Source organism: Lithobates pipiens, unplaced genomic scaffold, assembly GCF_037356315.1.
Source record: "Lithobates pipiens isolate NorthernLeopardFrog02 unplaced genomic scaffold, aLitPip1_a1.2 Scaffold_1, whole genome shotgun sequence".
Taxonomy (NCBI): Eukaryota; Metazoa; Chordata; class Amphibia; order Anura; family Ranidae; genus Lithobates; species Lithobates pipiens.
The window spans coordinates 185,164,367-185,185,225 of record NW_027507685.1 but is presented as its reverse complement, the minus strand read 5'-3'; the positions used below and the strand labels follow the sequence as shown (position 1 = coordinate 185,185,225).

At 47.9% G+C, this 20,859-nt stretch overlaps 1 protein-coding gene across 1 annotated transcript in view; it reads left to right on the top strand.

Annotated features, from left to right (window-relative positions):
• The window catches only part of MAPKAP1 (MAPK associated protein 1), a 341,504-nt gene that overhangs the window by 149,824 nt on the left and 170,821 nt on the right, over nucleotides 1-20,859 (top strand). The window contains exon 7 of the mRNA XM_077478999.1: nucleotides 6,106-6,215. Coding sequence (XP_077335125.1) covers nucleotides 6,106-6,215 — 110 coding nt within the window. The remainder of the gene's footprint in view (nucleotides 1-6,105; nucleotides 6,216-20,859) is intronic.

Below are 20,859 nucleotides of genomic sequence, written 5' to 3'. Positions count from 1 at the left end.
TAAGTTAGTGATGCGTGAGGAGACTGATGGAGTGAGTTGAGGGGTGGAGAGATAGATTTGGGTGGTGTTGGCGTAGAAATTATATTGAAAGCCGTGTAAGGCTATTGGCTGACCTAGGGAAGAGGTGTAGATTGAAAATAAGAGAGGTCCAAGAAAAGACCCTTGGGGGACCCAGACGGACAAGGGAAGAGGAGAGGAGGAAGCAGAATTGTAAGTGTCACTGCAGGTGCATTGGGATAGGTAGGATGAGAGCCACCAAAAACCGCAGTCCCTGAGACCGAATTAGTAAAATTTTTTGAGGAGGAAGGGGTGGTCAACCATATCAAAGGCAGCCGAAAGGTCCAGAAGTAGAAGTAGAGAATAGTGTCTGTTGGTTGTTGCGGTTAGTAAGTCATTTGTGAGTACTAGAAGAGTAGTTGCTGTGGAGTGTTGAGGGCAAAGTCTAGACTGAAGGGGACCAAGAAGATTATTCTTTGAGGCGGTCATTCAGTTGGTTGTAAACCAGGCGTTCAAGGAGTTTAGAGGAAAAGAGGAGTAAGGAGATTGTTAGGGTCCAAGGATGGCTTTTTAAGTATGGGGAGATCAGTGCATGTTTTAGAGCATTGGGAAAGATACCAGAAGAGACGGAGAGATTGAAGTTGTGGGTTAAAGAGTGTAGGGTAGAGTCAGAGGGTAACCATAATATTTGAGAGGGACACTCCATTGCCACATCTGTAGTTTTTGAAGATAGATGGGAAGGGAAAAACCTTAAAGGTTCCGGCTTTAGAGGCAATTTAGACCACATGAAGTATATAAACATATAAACTTTATTGGTACAATACAATAAAAAAGATTTGCAAAAACATGTATTTACATATGTGTAAAATGCAGACACTATAGAGGTGAGTTGTTACGCCATATAAGATGAGTGAGCCCCTGTGCCTCAACGCGTTTCACTGGTTCGCTTCATCGGAACACACGCAGAGTTAGTTTGAGAAATCAGGTTTAAAACCTTATTTAATTTTTTATATTCAAATCAAACTTACCCATCCATCCATGTCTCCATGCTTTATTTTGTTGAGAAACAACCCCCTAGCATTTCTAGCCGCAACCATCTTGAGTAAAGGGCAGAGGCTTCATGTAGCATTTATTTCCTGGAATCCATGTGCCCTTATCTCGGGTATGCAGAGGAGGATTGGGTGCTTAGCTGGGAAATCCCCTCCTCCAGATGAAAGAAAGAAAAAATGACTCATGGAATGTGTGAAATGATTTTGGCCTAGGCCAGAAACCAGAAAGTACCTGAAGAAATCTAACAAAAAAAAAAAAACTTTTAAACAACTGCTCTTTCCTATCTATTAATGCTGGCAGCAGGAGGACTAAAAGTAGTCAATGTTGATTGAAAGTGTTTAGCTCTGCTTATAGTAACTCTCAGAGAGTCCCCTTTCCATTGTATGCAGCTTCTATATTTTTTGCTAATGTTTTCAACTATCTTTTTTAAAATCTATACTCCCCTTCTATCTAGCATTGCCCTGTCCCAGAGCTCACTACCAGCTGCTGTCATCTTCAGCCAGATCAGCTTCCGATTATTGATGTTTGACTATTTCCATTGGCCCACCCAAGATGACGTCACTCCTGCGCATGCATAGGAGTTCATCTCAACATTGCGGAAATGTATACACTGATCTGCGTGTACGTAGCTCAGTGTACAGGGCACACAGGCAGGTAAAGAACTTTAATACAGGAGAGACATAGTATGTCTCTTCTGCTTTAAAATTCCTGCCTGTTTGCCTAATGTTTTATTTTTATTTTTTTTGTCCAGAGCAACTGATGACATCTTTCTGTACCCCAATTCCTATGTTTTCATGCATAGTTAAGTTGTTTAGCCTTGTTTCCATGTTGTGGGTATGGCTTTTTGGATGCTATTCTTCTATGAAGACCCTTCTGGCCAGACTTCTCCAGACAGTAAATGGGTGTACCTGGGTCTTACAGGTTTCTGCCAGTTCTGTGCTGATGGCATTGCTGAAATATGATGTGGAAGGGAAGGAAGCATGATGTGTCTTCTATCTGCTACATTAAATTGCCTTGGCCGACCACTCTATCTGTGGTCCTCAACGTTGCTCATTTCTTTGTGCTTCTTCAAAAGAGCTTAGAACAGCACATCTTGAAACCCCAGTCTTTGAAATCTTTGCCTGGGAGAGACCTTGCTGGTGAAATATAACTATCTTGTGTCTTGTTGCTGTGCTTAGTCTTGCCATGGTGTATGATCTGTGACATAAGACTGTATTCCACAACCTTACCTTAGTAGCAGAATTTGTCTGTTCCTCACCCAGTTTAAAACAGAAGTATGTTGTTTGGGGTTTTTGCAGATTTGTACTTACCTAGGTGGATGCAGCACCTTTCCCCCACCGGCTCTAACAATGAGAACCGGGTGATCATACACCGCCAATCGCTGAGTTCTCACAACTCCTTGAGCAGAGAGCTGCTGACTGTCAGTCACTGCTCTCTGCTCCTCATCGCTCACTGGAGTGCTGGGCTGTGGAGGGAGCGGGCAGCAAAGCCAGGTGCCGGTCCAGGCATGTGGATGGATCCTGATCCCAGTGTTGCCGAAGCCTGGACTGGCTCTGTAATGTCAGCAGACAAAGGACTTCAGCATGCTGTCTACTGAAAACAGGTCACACACCCTCTGTTCCCAGCTGTGTAAGAGCGTAAGGGGGGGGAGGAGCAGCAGTACACTGATATTCCCAGTGAATGCCTGTGAAGTGGGGGCATGTCAGGACTGGTATGATCATTGGAGGAGAGCATAATGAGTTCCCAGCATAGCTAGAGAACTGACCTAAATGTTTTCTCCAGCTTAGGGTGGTCAGCTTTTAATAGGAAAGCAGAGGGACTGGTAGGAACACCATGGATTTTACACAAAGGTAGCACTACAACGAGAAAAGGATGCTTTTTCATACAAGTACATGGTATAGCAGGCACATATCAGGAATATGAAGTGTTGGGTAACAAACCCTTTAAGCTTCCTAGCTGTTTCTATTTCAGTTAATGAATGTGTTTCAACCTGCATTGTTAACTAAGTTCGTCAAACAGTCCGCTCAAACTTTTGAATGAACGAACACGCCCACACACGGCACTTTTTGAGCGGACAAATACGGCAAACTTTGTTCGTCGTACTAAGTCCGCGCAACTTTTGAAATGAGCGGACTGGCCCACACACGAGGCAACAGTCCGCTCATTTCGAGCGCGTGTGCAGGTAGGCGGGGCCCGCGACGGAGACGTCGCGGGCTCCGCCGCCTGGAATGGACTTAAAGGGGAACCCCAACGCCGAAAAAAATCGGCGTGGGGGTCCCCCCAAAGTCCACAACAGACCCTTGTCCGAGCACGCTACCCGGCCGGCCAGGAAAGGGGGGCGAGCGAGCGCGCCCCCCCCTCCCGAGCCGTACCAGGCCGCGTGCCCTCAACATGGGGGGTGCCTTGGGGAAGGGGGGGCCGCGCGGCCCCCCCACCCCAAAGCACCTTGTCCCCATGTTGATGAGGACAAGGGCCTCTTCCCGACAACCCTGGCCGTTGGTTGTCGGGGTCTGCGGGCGGGGGGCTTATCGGAATCCGGGAGCCCCCTTTAATAAGGGGGCCCCCGGATACCGGCCCCCCACCCTATGTGAATGAGTATGGGGTACAATGTACCCCTACCCATTCACCTGTAAAATAAAAGTACCCAAAAAAAAAAACACAACACACGAGATAAAATATTTTATTGCACAGCTCCGGGGGTCTTCCGTCTTCGGGGGTCTTGTCCCCCTCTTCGGTTCTTCTGCCGGGCCACCGCGCCTTCTTATAGCTCTTTTGCAGGCGATGGCCCGGTCTTCTGTCGCCGCTGTCGCCGCCGCCTTCCGTTCTTGTTCTTCTTCTTGTTCTTCTTCTTCTTCTCCAGGAGATGTTGACACGACGCTCTCTCCGGCCGGAATGCCAGAGCCGCGCTGAGCGGCCACTTATATAGTGACAATGGGGCGGTGTCACATGGTATATGTCACATGGGTTGGTCACATGGGTTGATGTCACATGGGGACTATGACATCGTAAGGGGGCGGGGTCACCATGTGACCAACCCATGTGACATATACCATGTGACACCGCCCCATTGTCACTATATAAGTGGCCGCGCAGCGCGGCTCTGGCATTCCGGCCGGAGAGAGCGACGTGTCAACATCTCCTGGAGAAGAAGAAGAAGAACAAGAACAGAAGGCAGCGGCGACAGAAGACCGGGCCACCGCCTGCAAAAGAGCTATAAGAAGGCGCGGTGGCCCGGCAGAAGAACCGAAGAGGGGGACAAGACCCCCGAAGTCGGGAGAAGAGGCCGGCGGCGGGGAGGAAGAAAGCCGGACTCCTCCGCTAGCAAAAGAGCTACACGAAGATAGCGGAGGAGTCCGGCGAGAAGACCCCCGAAGACGGAAGACCCCCGGAGCTGTGCAATAAAATATTTTATCTCGTGTGTTGTGTTTTTTTTTTTGGGTACTTTTATTTTACAGGTGAATGGGTAGGGGTACATTGTACCCCATACTCATTCACATAGGGTGGGGGGCCGGTATCCGGGGGCCCCCTTATTAAAGGGGGCTCCCGGATTCCGATAAGCCCCCCCGCCCGCAGACCCCGACAACCAACGGCCAGGGTTGTCGGGAAGAGGCCCTTGTCCTCATCAACATGGGGACAAGGTGCTTTGGGGTGGGGGGGCCGCGCGGCCCCCCCATCCCCAAGACACCCCCCATGTTGAGGGCACGCGGCCTGGTACGGCTCGGGAGGGGGGGCGCGCTCGCTCGCCCCCCTTTCCTGGCCGGCCGGGTAGCGTGCTCGGACAAGGGTCTGTTGTGGACTTTGGGGGGACCCCCACGCCGTTTTTTTTCGGCGTTGGGGGTTCCCCTTTAAGTCCATACCAGGCGGCGGGGCCCGCGACGTCTCCCTCGCGGGCCCCGCCTACCTGGAGACGCGCTCGTAATGAGCAGACTTTCCTCCGAGCGGGAACAGTTTGCTCATTTCGAAAGTGGCCTACACACGGGCGGACTGTTCGCTCAAACAAAGTTTCAGCGGACAGTTTTTCGGAATTTCCGAAAAACTTTGTTCGTCAAACTGTCCGCTGAAACTGTCCGCTGAAGCCCCACACACGAGCGGACTGTCCGCTGAAACACTGTTCAGCGGACAAAGTTGAGCCAACAGTCCGCCCGTGTGTACGCGGCCTAAGAATTGATGCTGCTTGAAGCCAAAGGGTAGTCACCCCACATATTGATTTGATTTAGATTTTTCCTCCTCTCACTCACTTTGCTTTTTTTAAATTGATAAAACTAAACAATTAAAAGAGCATTTCTTCCACCCTGCCTAAAACTTTTGCATAGTACTGTACCTAGGTGGATGCTGCATCAGTCCAATGCTGCATGTGCCGCCCCCCGGTGCCTCTACATCGAGAAGCGAGCAATCGAACAATGCCCATGACTTGGTTCTCACAGCTCCCTGAGGAAAGAGCTGCTGACTGTTAAAGTGGAAGTAAACCCATCGATTTAAACAGTTAAAAAAAAAGGCATGCCGGGAATGCTAACTGCACATTGGCTGTGCTCTCAGCCAAACTATCAAACCATCCAATGGCTGGTGTCAAAACGAATCACATGTGCAGCACCATAGCAGTTGAAGATTAAACAGAGTCAAAGATGGCAGCTTCCTTAGCTGAAAACGATAGGGGAGTTTACTTCCACTTTAATCAGTAGTTTTCTTCTCTGCCCCCCCCCCCCCCCCCCCCCGCGCTCACTGGAGCGCTGAGCTATGAAGGGGTGACTCCCATTGTTGAGATGACACTGTGCCTGGGCAGATTTCTGTGACATCAGCAGAAAGCGGACTTCAGTCTGCTCTCTGCTGAAAATGGGTCGCAGGAGTGCAAAGGGAATTTTACTCCTGTGAACTATAGGAGAAGCCCAGCCAAACGAGCTCAGGCTGGACTTCTCCTTTAACCTCTGACATTCTTCTGAACAAAATATTGCTAAGCTCTGTATTTTTTATCAATGCATTTTTGTTTAGTAACCAATACATTTTTTATTCCCAAGTTTTTTGTTAATATTGTACATTAAAATAATTCTTCTTTCTCTACAGAAATGCGGCCCATGGATTCTCTTTGATCCAGGTGGACAGTACCAGTGTAACCATGCGTGAGATCTTGGAGAAAGCTCTGAAACGCAGGAAGGGTTCTCAGAGAAACTCAGGTGTGTGAGACATTGTGGGGCAAAATCCTTTTTATTGATCCAGCCCTCAGCCAGGGGCGGACTTCTGTACTGTTTAGTCAGGCTAACACTTTCAGTTCAAAGTGGAGGATAAAATCTGAAGCCAATCACTAAATACACACTTGAAATGCATGCATGTGTACCGTTTTTCCTTAATTATCTACATGTGTAGTTCTCTGCAACCTGCCTTGGTATCTAGGCACCTCTGCCAAACAGAAGAGCCAGGCCTGGGGTATGCACTGCAGCTACAAAATAAGAGCAGTATTGGGATACACTCACCACACATTTTGTTTTCTTGGTATTTTACTCATTTTAATATAAGACAAAATACTTTTTTAAAGCAGAGGTCCACCCTAAAGTGGACCTTCCGCTCATTGGAACCCTCCCCCCCTCCGGCGCCACAATTGGCACCTTTCAGGGGGGAGGGGGTGCAGGTACCTGTACAGTACAGGTATCTGCACCCACTTCCGGCGTAGATTCTGCAGAAGGTACGCCCCTTTCCGCAGAATCTACGCCCCTTTCCGAAGGTCCCCCGCTGCCTGCTGGGAAACACACGGATCCCAGAGACAGCGGGGACCATCCTTATTGCGCAGCGCGACTCGCGCATGCGCAGTAGGGAACCGGGAAATGAAGCCGAAAGGCTCCACTTCCTGATTCCGATACCCAAGATGGCGGCGGCAGCACCCGAGAGACGATCGAGAGATCGGCTTCGGGTGCCGACATCGCAGGCGCGCTGGGCGGGTAAGTGTCATTATTTTAAAAGTCAGCAGCTGCAGTATTTGTAGCTGCTGGCTTTAAAAAAAAAAAAAAAAAAAACGGCGGACTCCCGCTTTAAGGTGATACTAAACAGTGAAGTGTTAATAGTCATAATTAACATAAAACATATATATATATATATATATATATATATATATATATATATATAATATAGCATATTGTTTTTTGTTTATCTTAGTCTCTGCGGCTCTTTTTTGTGGTCACATGGTCTTTCCCTGTTCCTTGGGCTCTGCAGGGAAAGATCCTTTGGGGAGGGGCTTCTATTACTGCACAGCCCTGATTGGTACTGTGCTGGTCACATGACCAAAATAAAAAAATGTTTCAGAAGAGCAATTAAAATTAAAATATAGATTTAAAAAAATAAATAAAACTGTTTTAGGAGGACATGGAGGAGGAGTAGGGAGGGGTTGCCATTTACCACTGTTTGTATGCTCACATTTGTGATTCTGATATATATAAAAAAAAAAAACATCTGTTTTATGGCTCCCTATAAACCTTTATTGAACATCAATAATGACTGACACTGGCTTTCATTCTGTTCAGACAACATCTGCATCCAAAGCTCTTTTTTTGCATTACAGGTGTTAGCAATTACATTTGATATATTTAATACTTTTTGATATTAAAACTAAGCTTTTTGTGAGTTTTTTTAGTAAATTCATTCAATCAGCATACTATATTCCACCCTGCATAGTGTTTAGCAATAGATGGACATGGAGGAGGATGAGGGAGAGGATTGTCATTTACCACTGTTTGTACACACACTTGTGTAATTGTATAATCGCATGGGCTAAACTGATAGAAAAAAAGGAGGACAAGCTTAGAAGTGAACTACAATTGAGCATGCTCAGTAGAGGACACCAGCCAGTCTATACCATCTCAACCTGCAGTGGAGACATAGAGAAGATAGGACAGGTAAAGGCAAGATCAACCAGCTATATTTTATTGTACACAAAACAAATGGTTTAGTGGCTTTGTAATAATGCAGACTGTTGTATAGCATGTAATGAGAGTTTTTCATAGCCTGGGTTTAACATCTCTTTAAGTTTTGGCAACTCAGGGAAGTGTTAAAAGCACCCACAGTCCTTTGGAAAGATTCCCCTTTATTTCCTAACCCTGTAGATATGACAGGAACTGGAAATAAATCTTTGCAGAGTAAGGAAAATTCCCCTCCCTTGAACAGGTGTCTCTATTGGAAGATTCAGTCTCACCTTTTTTCCTGGTAACAAACATAACATTTTAGATTTCCAATCACTTTGTCGTAGTGACAATAGCCACCAGGACAAGCAGAATGGTTGAGTCTACATAGCAGGGACAGCAATAAAACGTCAACAGTGGGTTAATTCCCCCACTCTACCAAAAAGAAAAGAAAAAAAAAAACGTTTTGACTATGTAGACACATTTATAATTTCTTGTTCCTTTTTTAGTTTTTCTCAGGGAACTGCATTTTCTGCTATCCTAGAAATGTAATAAAGTTTAAACTGTTCCCAAAAAACCTTTTTGAGCGGTTATACCTCGCCCAACAACTAGTATCCCATTCATCACAAGGTTTAACAAGCTATTGACAGCCGCGAGTAAAGGGGGAGCAAGTTTTTAATAAAAGTGGTGAGAGATAAGGTGGTGAAGGACACGGGAGAGCAATCTCAAGGCCATATTCCCAGGGACAGATAAGGAAGCCTGGGAGAGATCAGATCCTCATAAAGAATGAGCGAGAGGCAGAGGGGACAGGAGCCTCATTCTGCTGCCAACGTCTGCAAGCAATTTGGCAGAGCTCCAGACTCTATTGTTCAGCCTGGGCCTTGGGCAGCTTGCTCCAGATGTTCCAGCTGCACGCGCTCAGATTGTGCCAGCTGACAGCACGCTGTGGTACCTAGCTCCTCCGGACGCCCATCTCTGACCGCTGAGATAGAATTAAATGATGATGATCTCTCTCCCAAGTTGGGAGACAGATCTATGCATATAAATCTCCATCCCATCACAGCGTGAGAAGTCTTTATCCATCATCACTCATAATGAACAAGTCGTTAGCTGCTGCAAATGGTCTGCTGGGCTGGGCTGCTCTGCTTTTCTCCCCTATTTCTTCTCTTCCTTTTGCCTTTTCTCTATCTTGTCTTTTGTGCACTTTTTTCAACTCTCCTTTATCTGTTGTATCTTTGAATTATCTCTCCATGCTGCTGCTCGCAGGAAAGTGAGACCGGGTCAATTAATCACTGCCCAGGAACCCGCTGCTTGTTCTTGAGTCTTTCTCAAGGTCGAATTGAGTTCTAACTACTTTAGAGGCCAGCTTTATAAATACAAGGCCAGCTTTGCTGCTGGTGTCCACTTATTGCTATTGCAAAGGGCAGGAGGTTGACATTTTATGTAATCCCATGACAGTAACCAAAGAATATAGCTGCCAAGCGAGTCTTGCTAAGCAAAGGCGTGTACATCTACAATGAAGCTCTGGCTGGTTTCAGTAATTAAAAATGATATCTCTCCAGGGTCCTTAGTACATGGCATTACAGGACATGGCTGTTAATAAACTCAGTTCTGGTCTGTGATTAAGACAAAACCAATGACAAAATTTATAAGCAGCTGATTTAAGCGACCTGTGATTTGTTGACCACTTTTTGTATTACTGCACCCACTTAACCATGCTGGGCCTTTGTGGTTTAATGGCAACTTTACCCTATAGCTAAGGAAGAATTCTAGACTAATGGAAAAGTCACTTTTTTTAATGAACAGTTGTTAACATTTCTAATTAATGCCAACAATTGTTTTCATTCAGTATGGGGGTACCGTATATACGCGAGTATACGCCGACCTGAATATAAGCCGAAGCACCTAATTTTACCACAAAAAACTGGGAAAACATATTGACTCGAGTATAAGCCTAGGGTGGGACATGCAGCCTGCCAGTGCCCATCATGTACAGCCTGCCAGTGCCCATGAAATGCAGCCTGCCAGTGCACATGAAATGCAGCCTGCCAGTGCCCATCATGTACAGCTTATCAGTTCCCATGAAATGCAGCCTGTCGGCTCCCATCATGTACAGCCTATCAGTGCCCATGACATGCAGCCTGCCAGTGCCCATCATGTACAGCCTTTCATTGCCCATGAAATGCAGCCTGTCAGCGCCCATCATGTACAGCCTTTCAGTGCCCATGAAATGCAGCCTGTCGGCTCCCATCCTGTACAGCCTATCAATGCCCATGACATGCAGCCTACCAGTGCCCATCAGGTACAGCCTACCAGTGCTTGGTAATGAGTTGTCGCAATGTCATGCTGTGTGTCAGAGCTGGATCTGAATCACCGTGCAGCCATGGTAACAATGTCCCGCCTCTTATGACACACGGTACAGGGATTCTTCGGTTTGGATCAGTGTGCCGTCTATCACAAGAGGTGGTCTAGGAGACGGGACATCGTTACAATGGCTGCACAGCGATTCAAATCTCTGACACACAGCATGGGAGGGAGGGGAAACTGACAGGGGCGGTGGGCGGATACATGTGCGGCACCCAGCGGGACGTCCCTTCCCCTTTTCTGGCTCAATTTTCGGGACTTTTTTTTTCCTTAAGTGGGACATTCACTCCAGTATAAGCCGGGGGGCGCTTCTGCCAAAAAAGAGTGCAAAAAAACTTGGCTTATACTCGAGTATACGAGTAAATATGGTAGTTTATATACAGTTCGGTGTTCAGACTACAAATATGTCCCTTCCATTTCACTACAACATTGTTACTGAAACGTCCTACGGGATTTGAGCTTTTTTTCTGATGCATACAGCCTAGATGTGACCAATCAGGTCCAATTTTTTAAACTTCTTTCACATACAGTTTGGTTGAAGGCCTTACCAGCTGCAGTTGTGAAATTGTTTTGTGTTGTAGGCCACGTACACACTGGTATAACAAACGTTCTGGCATTGAGAGCTCATGTCGCATGACGTGTAAAAATCAATGTTTCCCTATGAAAGCCGTCTTAACTGGTCTGACTTTGAAAATGCTCCATGCACTACTTTGGTCTGACTTTACTCCTACTTCAGCTCATTGAATATCACTGAAGTCGGATCGCGGTCTTAACTGATCCGACTTTGGCATGCGACTTGTGCTCTGATGATCTTGAGGGGGAACTTTACGCCAAATAAAAAAGAAAACGGACTTCCGGTTCTGGCGCCGCATGGAGTGACTGCTCTCCTCATCAGCTCCCGCAGCACGACCCTAAAATCTGCTTTTAAATTCTGCTGAGCGGCCGGGCACCCACCGGATCACCTTTGGGTATCGCTCCACATAGCCATGGACAGATTTATAGAGAAAACCGGCTCGCAAACGAATACGGTGCCGCCCGCGACCGCGGCGTGGCCGCAAATCGAGGCCCCAGCTTCGGCCTACTCGGCTCCCTTCTCCTCGCAGAGCGCAGCAGACATGGAGGTGAGCTGTGACCCTGCCTCCCCTCTCTCTGCACAACCTCCACCGGCATCTCAAGCCCCTCCATCCCAGGGCACTCTCCCCACACAGCCTGCTGGGGACTCCACTACAGAGCGCATTGCCCAGGCCGTGGCTGCTCTATTATCCCCCATGATAACTGCATCTGTAGAAAAGGCTGTAAATGCAGGCATGCAACAGCTCAAAGCCCAAATAGGCGAGCATCACACCAGACTGAATGACCTGGAACACCGTTTGTCAGACATGGAAGAGGAACTTTACCAGGCCCAAGCCACAGAGCGCTCCCAGGACAGGACAAATCAATACATCCTACAGAAACTCGATTACTTGGAAAATAGGGCCAGACGGAGCAACTTGCGATTTGTTGGCATTCCTGAGTCGCTACAGACCTCCGAGCTATCTGACTTTTGTGCAGTGCGCATCCCGGAAGCCCTGGGCCTCCCGGGCCCCTGCACGGTAGAGAGGGCCCACCGTATGGGTCCTGCCGCACCTGAACGCAAATCCCCTAGACCCATAATCGCGAAGTACCTCAACTCCTCTGACAAGGCCCTGATCCTGCAGAAGTTCAGACAAACTCGCTCCCTCCAACTGGACGGAATCAAGGTCCTAATCTTCGCTGATTACTCTATCGAGGTCTCCAAGAAAAGGAAAGCATTCCAGCAGGTGTGCTCGGAACTTTTCAAAATGCAACTCAAATTCTCCCTGGCCTTTCCGGCTGTCCTTCGCCTTAAGGCTCCAAACGGCGACCAACTGACCTTCCAAGATCCCTCTGAAGCGGAGGCATTCCTACGCTCTCTTCACTCGGGTTCGCACCCCCACACCCCATCCAAGTCCTCATCGCTCAATCGCTCCCTGGACCAAAGGAGCCCCCGGAAGGACTCGCCCAAACGCTTCAGGCCTTCTGCCCCGGACCACCATCATCGTGGTACCCCTCGGTGATGACACGTCGGTCCCCTTGAATACTCCTCTCTTCACCTCGCCGGTGACCCTTCCGCCAAGACCACCAGCCTGACTCGGCTTTGTAAGTTACTTTATTATTTACTGTTTCCGATCAGGCACGGTCACTGTTCTTCCTGTTGTTCCTAGTTTTTTTTTTTTCATCAGCCTTAAGCTCTGCTCCCATTTAGCAGACGCACTACCGCCTTCTTGGCCACCTCTGTCTCGATTGGCATCCTGGCTTCCGGTAGAAGTGGTCCCACCGCCTTTGCGGCCACCTTATACTTATACTTTTGTACTTTTGTATTTTATACTTTATAGTTTATATTTTTATATGTTATACCTGTGGATCAATCCACTCTCTTGGGTCTTTACACTGAAATGTTTACGTTGCACGTATGTAGGAAGCTCTTTGCTCACGTGTCTTTTGTCTGTATTGTACTCCCCCTGGACTCACTGTGCATGACTAATGCCACACCATGACGCGTGTCCTCTTTGGCTCTTAATTTACAGCCACACCCTTGTTCATGCTCACCGCCCGGACGCTCTTGTCCTATACCTTGGGTCGTGCACTGGGGGCTGGCCTACACAGTGACTCCATGCGGAAAAAAACGAAGTTCGCTCAAGTGTTTATGTTTTTGTATGTGTTTAAGTTTGCTCCCCACCTCCCCTGCCCCCTCCCCCTACCTTCTGTTGGAGACAACGTCTCCTTCCTGATCATCATACTCAACGTGTCCCACAGCCCCACCAGGTCCCTCTTACTTAGTCAAAAGTTTCTCCTGCCCTGCCCACCGGCTGGCGACAAATCTGTAAAATCGGCCCAATTCCTTTTCTCGACCCCCCTGACATGAGAATAATATCACGGAACGTGAAAGGCCTCAGGTCTCCTAATAAGAGAATGAAAGTCCTCCGGCACCTAAAAAGATTGAAAACGGATATTGCCCTATTGCAGGAAACCCATTTATCCGCTCCAGATTTTCATTGCATGAAGAAACTCTGGGTCGGCAAAGTCCTAGGCTCTGATGCCGTTAGCCGTAAAGCGGGTGTACTCCTGCTGATCCACAAAAACCTCCCCTGCGAGGTACTGTCCACGCACTCAGACTCTCAGGGAAGGCTCCTTTCATTGCATGCCCGCCTGGGAACCAAAGAACTAGTGATCACTAACGTTTACGCTCCCAATAACCCTAACAAGTCCTTTTATAGTGACCTGACCTCCTGGCTCCTCCGCACCACCCAGACCCCCCATTTAGTTGGCGGTGACTTTAACGACATCCTGCACTATACGGACGACAGATCCCCTCCCCCACACCACAGGTTGAAAAGTGCTCCCTCTACTCCCTCCCACTTTGCCTCCACCATGGAATCCCTTCATCTTCATGATCTGTGGCACCTAATCCATCCAGCGGACAGGGAATATACCTTTTACTCACACCTCCATAATATATTCTCGAGAATCGACTATTTTTTTGGCTCTGACGATCTTATCCCCAATTTGTCTGAAGCAGAAGTACTTGACATAGCTATTTCTGACCATGCCCCGATCTCAGTTAGACTTGACAACCTAGATCTCCCACCTCACCCAAGACTATGGAGATTCCCCTCGTATCTCCACAACAACCCTGACTTTCAACTCTTTATGGCGGACTCCTGGCGTGAATACTCGGAGGCAAACTCCCCTCATTCGGACTCCCCGAACCTCTTCTGGGATGCCGGTAAGGCGTTCCTCAGGGGCCGGATCATCTCTTATGCATCCTCCTTTAAGAGAAACGCCCTGTCCCATTACAAACGGGCCAGTGCACGACTACATCTAGCCCAAAGATCCCTCTCCACTAACGATTCCCTCGACAATAGAGCCGAATGGCAGGCAGCCAAGAAAGGTTTTGACACTTGGGCGGATACACTCGAACAAACTAAAAGATCTCAACTCGACGCAACGCTCCACAAGTTTGGAAACAAGTCGGGCAAGCTCCTGGCGAGGCTGTGCAAGGGCACATTTCGCCCGACGCACATCACTTCCCTTAAAGACGTGAAGGGTGTTCTGCACTCCACCCCACAAGCACTTAACAAGGTGATGTTAAACTACTACACGGCCCTCTACGCCCCAGACCCCATAGATAATACTGCTGCTCGTTCCTTCTTAGATAGTGTGCTCCTATCTAAAGTTACCCCTGAACAACTAGAAGCTCTCAATGCCCCCATCTCCCTTGATGAAATCTCCTCCACGATCCACAAACTAACCCCGTCCAAAGCACCAGGCCCCTACGGGTTCACCAGTGAATTCTACAAAACCCTCTCCTCCATCACGGAACCCACTCTCCTTAAGGTGTACAATGGCATCTGGTCAGGTGGCCCATATCTTCCCTCTGGAAACCAGGCCGTTATAAAACTCCTTTCCAAGAAGGGGAAAGACCCCCTTGACCCAGGCTCATATAGGCCGATTTCCCTCCTCAATCTGGATGTCAAAATCCTGTCCAAAATCATAGCCACAAGACTAGCTGCCATTATACCCTCCCTAATTCATCCTGCCCAATCTGGCTTTGTGAAAGGCAGAACTGCCACCCTGAATATCCGTAAGGTTATGCTCGCTCTGGAACATGCCAAAAACAACCCGGATGGGGATTTTGCCATTATAACGTTAGACGCGGAGAAAGCCTTTGACAATGTCAGTTTTGAATGGCTCTCTATGACTCTATCCGAAATGGGCTTCTCGGGGCACTTCTGTCACCTCATCAAAGCCATGTACTCTTCCCCAGCAGCTAAATTAGTTGCAGCTGGAATTCTCTCAGATGAATTCCGCCTGCATAAAGGCACTCGCCAGGGCTGTCCACTCTCCCGCTCCTCTTTAATATCGCCCTAGAACCCCTATCCAGATATTTGACCCAAAAAAGCCCCTCTTCACGGTATCCGCATTGGCCAACATGACCTGCGCACCTCCCTTTTTGCTGATGAGGTGCTCATCTTCTCGTCGGACCCCGCTTCCGACATGCACACCATTAAAGAGGTCTTTGACGTCTTCAGATCCTGCTCAGGGCTTCGTATAAATTATGGTAAAAGCGAAATTCTCCCGATAGGGTCTTCTCGCAAACCCCCCTGGACGCAACACTCTTATCTTTTCGACCGCCAGCTCCTACATCACCTACCTAGGTATTAAAATTGGAAAGTTGCCTTCCTCCCTTTATCACCTCAACTATCCCCCCCTGATCACGAAAATCTCTCAGGAAATGGTGAACTGGATGGATCTGCCTCTCTCGCTTCTGGGAAGATGCCACCTGCTAAAAATGGTTAGCTTTGCCAGGCTACTGTACCCGCTTCAAACCATCCCTTTGCTCCTTCTTCACAAGGACATCAAGATTCTGGAATCGGCTTTTTCTTCCTTTATATGGCAGGGCAAACGCCCACGTATAGCCTTAAAAAAGTTGCATCTTCCCAGACACGAGGGGGGTATCAGCCTGCCTAATATAAGATTGTATAATCTGTCATGTTTATTGCGAACTGGCCTAGACTGGATCTCTCAATCCTCCAGATACTCCAACTACTCCATGGAAGCCGCCATGGTCTCCCCACTCTCGTTGACAGCTCTCCTCCACTGCAGGTGGAAGTCGGTACCATCACTGCTTCAACACAATCTCCTACTCAGGGACATAGCCTGGAGGGAAACCAGGAAGTGCCTCAAACTCCCCCCTTTTGTTTCCAGACACCTCCCGATACAGGGGAACCCCTCTTTCTCCCCTGGCCTACTCCACAAGCCATTCCACATCTGGAAAGAGAAGGGCATCACCAGTTTTGCTGCACTCTGTGATCTGGACTCTGGCCACCCTCTGCCCTTTTCACTCCTAGCGGAAAGGTTCTCCCTTCTGCCAGCTCACGCCTTCCACTACAGGCAATGTGTCAGTTACTTAAAAGATATCTGCAGCGATGAACGTAAACGTTTCCCCCTAACCTTTCTGGATCGACTGCTCATGGATGAAACACCTTTAAAATTTCAGACATCTACAAACCCTTGCTCCAGCGGAATTCTACTCCTCTGACATCCTCATCAGTCGCCAACTGGGAGAAAGACTTCCCTGACCCGGATTTAGTAGAAAAAATTTTGCAAGGACTTAACAAAGTTTACAGCTTAACCCCCAACGAGCTATGGAGAGAATCGCAACTAAAAATTGCACACAGGGCGTACCTTCCCTTCCTTCCATCTAACACCGATCAGGACAGCACCAAGTGCCCCCACTGTCTCCAGAACAGGCCCTCGCTGGCCCACCGTTTCTGGTCCTGTTCCTTCATTTTGTCTTTCTGGGACCGGATCCTCTCCTACATCTTTAAAGTAACCCTGCTGAAATTGCCAAAGGACCCCCTCCTCCTCATCTTTGGATACTGGGACCCCATGGTCTTCCATCAGAAGCCACGTGCCCACAAGTTGCACGCCGTACAAACCCTCCCACGTGGACTGGGCTCTGCTATGTTTATTACTAGCCAGGAAATCCATTCTAAAGAGCTGGACTTCTTTCTGCGTCTGAGCGACGGAGGGAGGAAGAGATGAACTCCTTTCACTCCTATACAAGGACCGATGTAACGCAAAAGCGAAGTCACGCTTCTATGCGCTGTGGCTTCCCTTCATATCTGCCACTCTCCCTCCGGTGGACATCCTTAACTTGGACCACTTCACCTTTCTCTACTATGGCACTCGACAACTGAACTCGGGGACAGATCCCCCCCCATCTACTGTCTAATTTGCGCCCAGCAACCTACTGACCCTCCGGGACTGCCCCTTGGGATCTCTTACCTCAGGGACTTTACACGAAAAACTCATACCCCCCCCCCCCCTCTCCACCCTCTTATGTCTTTATGTATATATCCCCTTTTTCCCCTCCCCCCCTTTTTTTTTCTTTTCTACATTCAGTAGTTACCCCTGATCCTATGATATGCTATTTTACTTAATCTTGGGAAATGCCATTATCCTGGTATTTATATATATTACTTTCGCAACTAACTCTTATCTCAGGATCCATCCAGTTACTGTTCAGATTGCTGCTTTGTTCTACTAGTTACACTACCTTCTGTTTGGTTCAAGTATTTCAGTCTATGGTATAAGTTCATTATGATACAGCTACAATCTGCTCTCACTCTTATGCCCCTCATCTGTGATGATGGTCCCACTATATCGTACATGTCTCTGTTGCATCTGTACTGTTATCTTTATTTATTTCTCAATAAATACTCTTTTAAAAAAAAAAAAAGAAAACGGCATGGCTTCCTACTCCAAGACCATTCCAGGCCCTTCAGTCTGGCATGGATTTTAAGGGGAAACCCCCAAAATGCATACCAGACTGAATCCGAGCCCACAGCCCAGCAGGTAAGGAAAGGGGGAGGGGACGGGCAATCGCACCCCCCCCTCCTGAACTGCACCAGGCCGCATGCCTTCAACATGGGGCATTGGGTGCTTTGAGGTGGTTCGCCCCAAAGCACCTTGTTCCCATGTTGATGAGGATAAGGGCCTCTTCCCGACAGCCCTGGCCATGTACTGTGTTTTATTTTTGACACATTTGTAACAAGGGGTCACTAGATCCCGGTCCCCCACCCTATGTGAATGAGTATGGGGTTCATTGCACCCCTACCCATTCACCTAAAAAAAAGTGTTAAAAAATCAAACACAGTACACAGGTTTTTTAAGTAATTTATTAGGGCAGCTCCAGCATCACGATTTCTTCTCCCCTCTCTGGGTCTTCTCCGCTGATGTCTTCCCTAGCCCTCTCCAGTTATTCTCCCACTGTCTGCTGTCTTCTGGCTCTGCCCGGTCTTGTCCGCTGTCTTCTTGCTCTTTTGCCAGGTCTTCTCCCCTGTCTTCTCCCTCTGTTCTTCTTCCGTTGTAGACTCAATGCTCTCTCCCGCTCTAATGCTGGGTGTGCAGTGCGCCACTACCTAAATTGACTTGGGGCAGGGTCACCGGGTTAGATCACCCAGAGGCCCCATCCCTTATGATGTCACCACCCCATCATGCCCCGGGGGCAGGGGCGGGGCCTCCGGGTGACATCAGCAGGTGACAGTAGAGACGAACCATCAGAAGACAGCGGACAGAGGGAGAAGAACCAGAGAGGGCTAGAAGACATCAGCGGAGAACGGAGAAGACCCGGAGAGGGGAAAAGAAATCAGAAACGATGCCAGACCTGCCTTAATAAATTACTTTAAAAACCTGTGTACTGCATTTTATTTTTGACACTTTTTTTTTTAGGTGAATGGGAAGGGGTACAATGTACTCCATACTCATTGACATAAGCTGGGGGACTGGGATCTGCCCCCCCCCAGTTCGGGGGGGGGGGGCCCGCTTGTCCCCACCCCCCTTTTTCCCTGACCTGCTGGGCTGTATGCTCGGATAAGGGTATTTTATGGATTTTGAGGGGGACCCCCACGCTGTGTGAACTCAGGCCTTATTGTGTGGTAAATTAAGATATCATATAACGACTGTGCTGCATAAAATTTTACTTGAAGTTTTAGCATAAAAAAGTGGTACGCTATGGCAATGCATAATCTTGTATTTAGCTTTAAAAATGCTATTAAAAAGTTATAACCAACCCTGAAGGCCAGACCGCCTACTCTCAATGTTATGCTAATCTCAAGGGTCACAGTCCGGTTTGGTGATATAGGAAGCTTACCTAAAAAAATTGAATGTTGGAGAATTCTGAGAAGGTTCCTGGCTTTGTGAAGATAGGGAAGGAGTCGAGCAATGCTTGCAGGTACTGGCTTTGATGCTGATCTTGGGTGGAAGCAACCGTAATCAGGGAATTGATTCTATTAGGGGCACCTGAACCTGCCTGGCCATGCTTTAAGTGGAATGGGGCACTATCATCATATCTATTTATGAATTTAGCTGAGAACATCTTTTCTGACAAATATTGAACATTAACTTAATCATGGTTTTAATTGCATGAACATAAAGAACAACACCCAAAAACAAAACCAAAGAATGTGAACACCCAAAGGCTACCTCCTAGTACTTTATTCAATAATAAATAATAATAATAATAAGTTTTGTTTTTGGATGTCTTCTGCTCCCCCCATTAATGGCACCCCCATTAATATATGATCAATCAGGCTCCTAGTATTTTTTCATTTACATTTCTTTTTGGAACATTAAGAACAACACCCTTTTAAACCACAATACATTTATATTCCTTACAAAACTAATGCAAATACCTCAGTCAGATTCAGTGTGTAAACTTCTAGGGCTAAGAATATTTAATCCCATCTAGTACGAACGGCTCCCCTAACTTAATTGTTAAACAAAGCTCCTTGCCAATGCTTCTCCAGAATGACCTGAATTTTCCACAGGCCCCGAAGAGTTATTAAGGCACAGCTATAGAGTAGCTAATACCTTTCAGTGTAAATGAAAACATCTGTTTATAAGCCATGTCACAGCTGTCAGACTTTGCATCTTAAATTGTCTAAAGTGACACAAAATAGCCAAAAAATGTCTGCACCATTGAGTAAGCATATTATCTCAGCCAGACAGGAAATGGGAGAGTCGGCAATGCAATCAGATGGCTGATGTCTGGCATGTAAATGTTTTCAAATTAATAAAATTGGCTTAACCATATCACTGCTGCAAAGTTTATAAGAAAAGTTTTTTCTTTAAAAGAAAAACTTCTATAAAACAGAACTTTTTTTAAAAAACTGAAGGTCGCTAACATTTTTGTTATTACCACCCATAAATGGAACGTCCGTTAATCTGGTTACTCCTCTGTCACGTACCTGGTGGTAGAGCCCGACTTGCAGGAGGAGATCTCTCTTGCGGCTCCGACTCAAGGGCCCTGGTAGTGTATACAGGTAACACAAGAGTCAAGAGTGGCACGAGTGTCTGGCAGGATCAACAGCTGGATCAGGGGATGGCTGGAATCAGAGGGAAACAGGATCAGCAGGCAGGTGCAGGAAGCTGAAGCAGAGCGGCAGGCGGAGAGGCTGGACCAGGACACAATGCAGGAACTCTGGCAGAGGCCGGACTTCAGGCAGGTGCTGGAACCACTACTGGAGGTAGAGCAGCAAACGGCACTGGAACAGGAGGCTGGAAGCAGAGCAGTCAGACAAGCCGGGTCGGAGGTCAGGCGGTCAGCGGAGGTACCAAGGATCAAGCAGGTGGATGGTCGGACGAGCCGGGTCGGTAAACGGGCAGACGGCAAAAGCACCGAAGGATCAAGCAGAGGGGAAGTCAGGCAGGCCGGGGTCAGATGCAGGCGGATAGCAGGAGTAGTAGGTAAACAAGCCGGGTCAACAGGTCACAGAAGGCAGGTTCTCAGAATCGGGGTACTCGCACGCTGTAGATCAGACAGCAAGAACTGGACGTGACCAACAGAGTTAAATAGCCCGCCTGGCGCCAACGAGCGCGCACGACCGCAGGCACGCACCCGCGGACGCGCGGCGGAAGGTCCGGACTGACCACTGCTGGCAGGATCTTTGTGACATCCCCCTCCGGTGTCGCATTTGGCACCTTTCAGGTGGAGCAGATACCT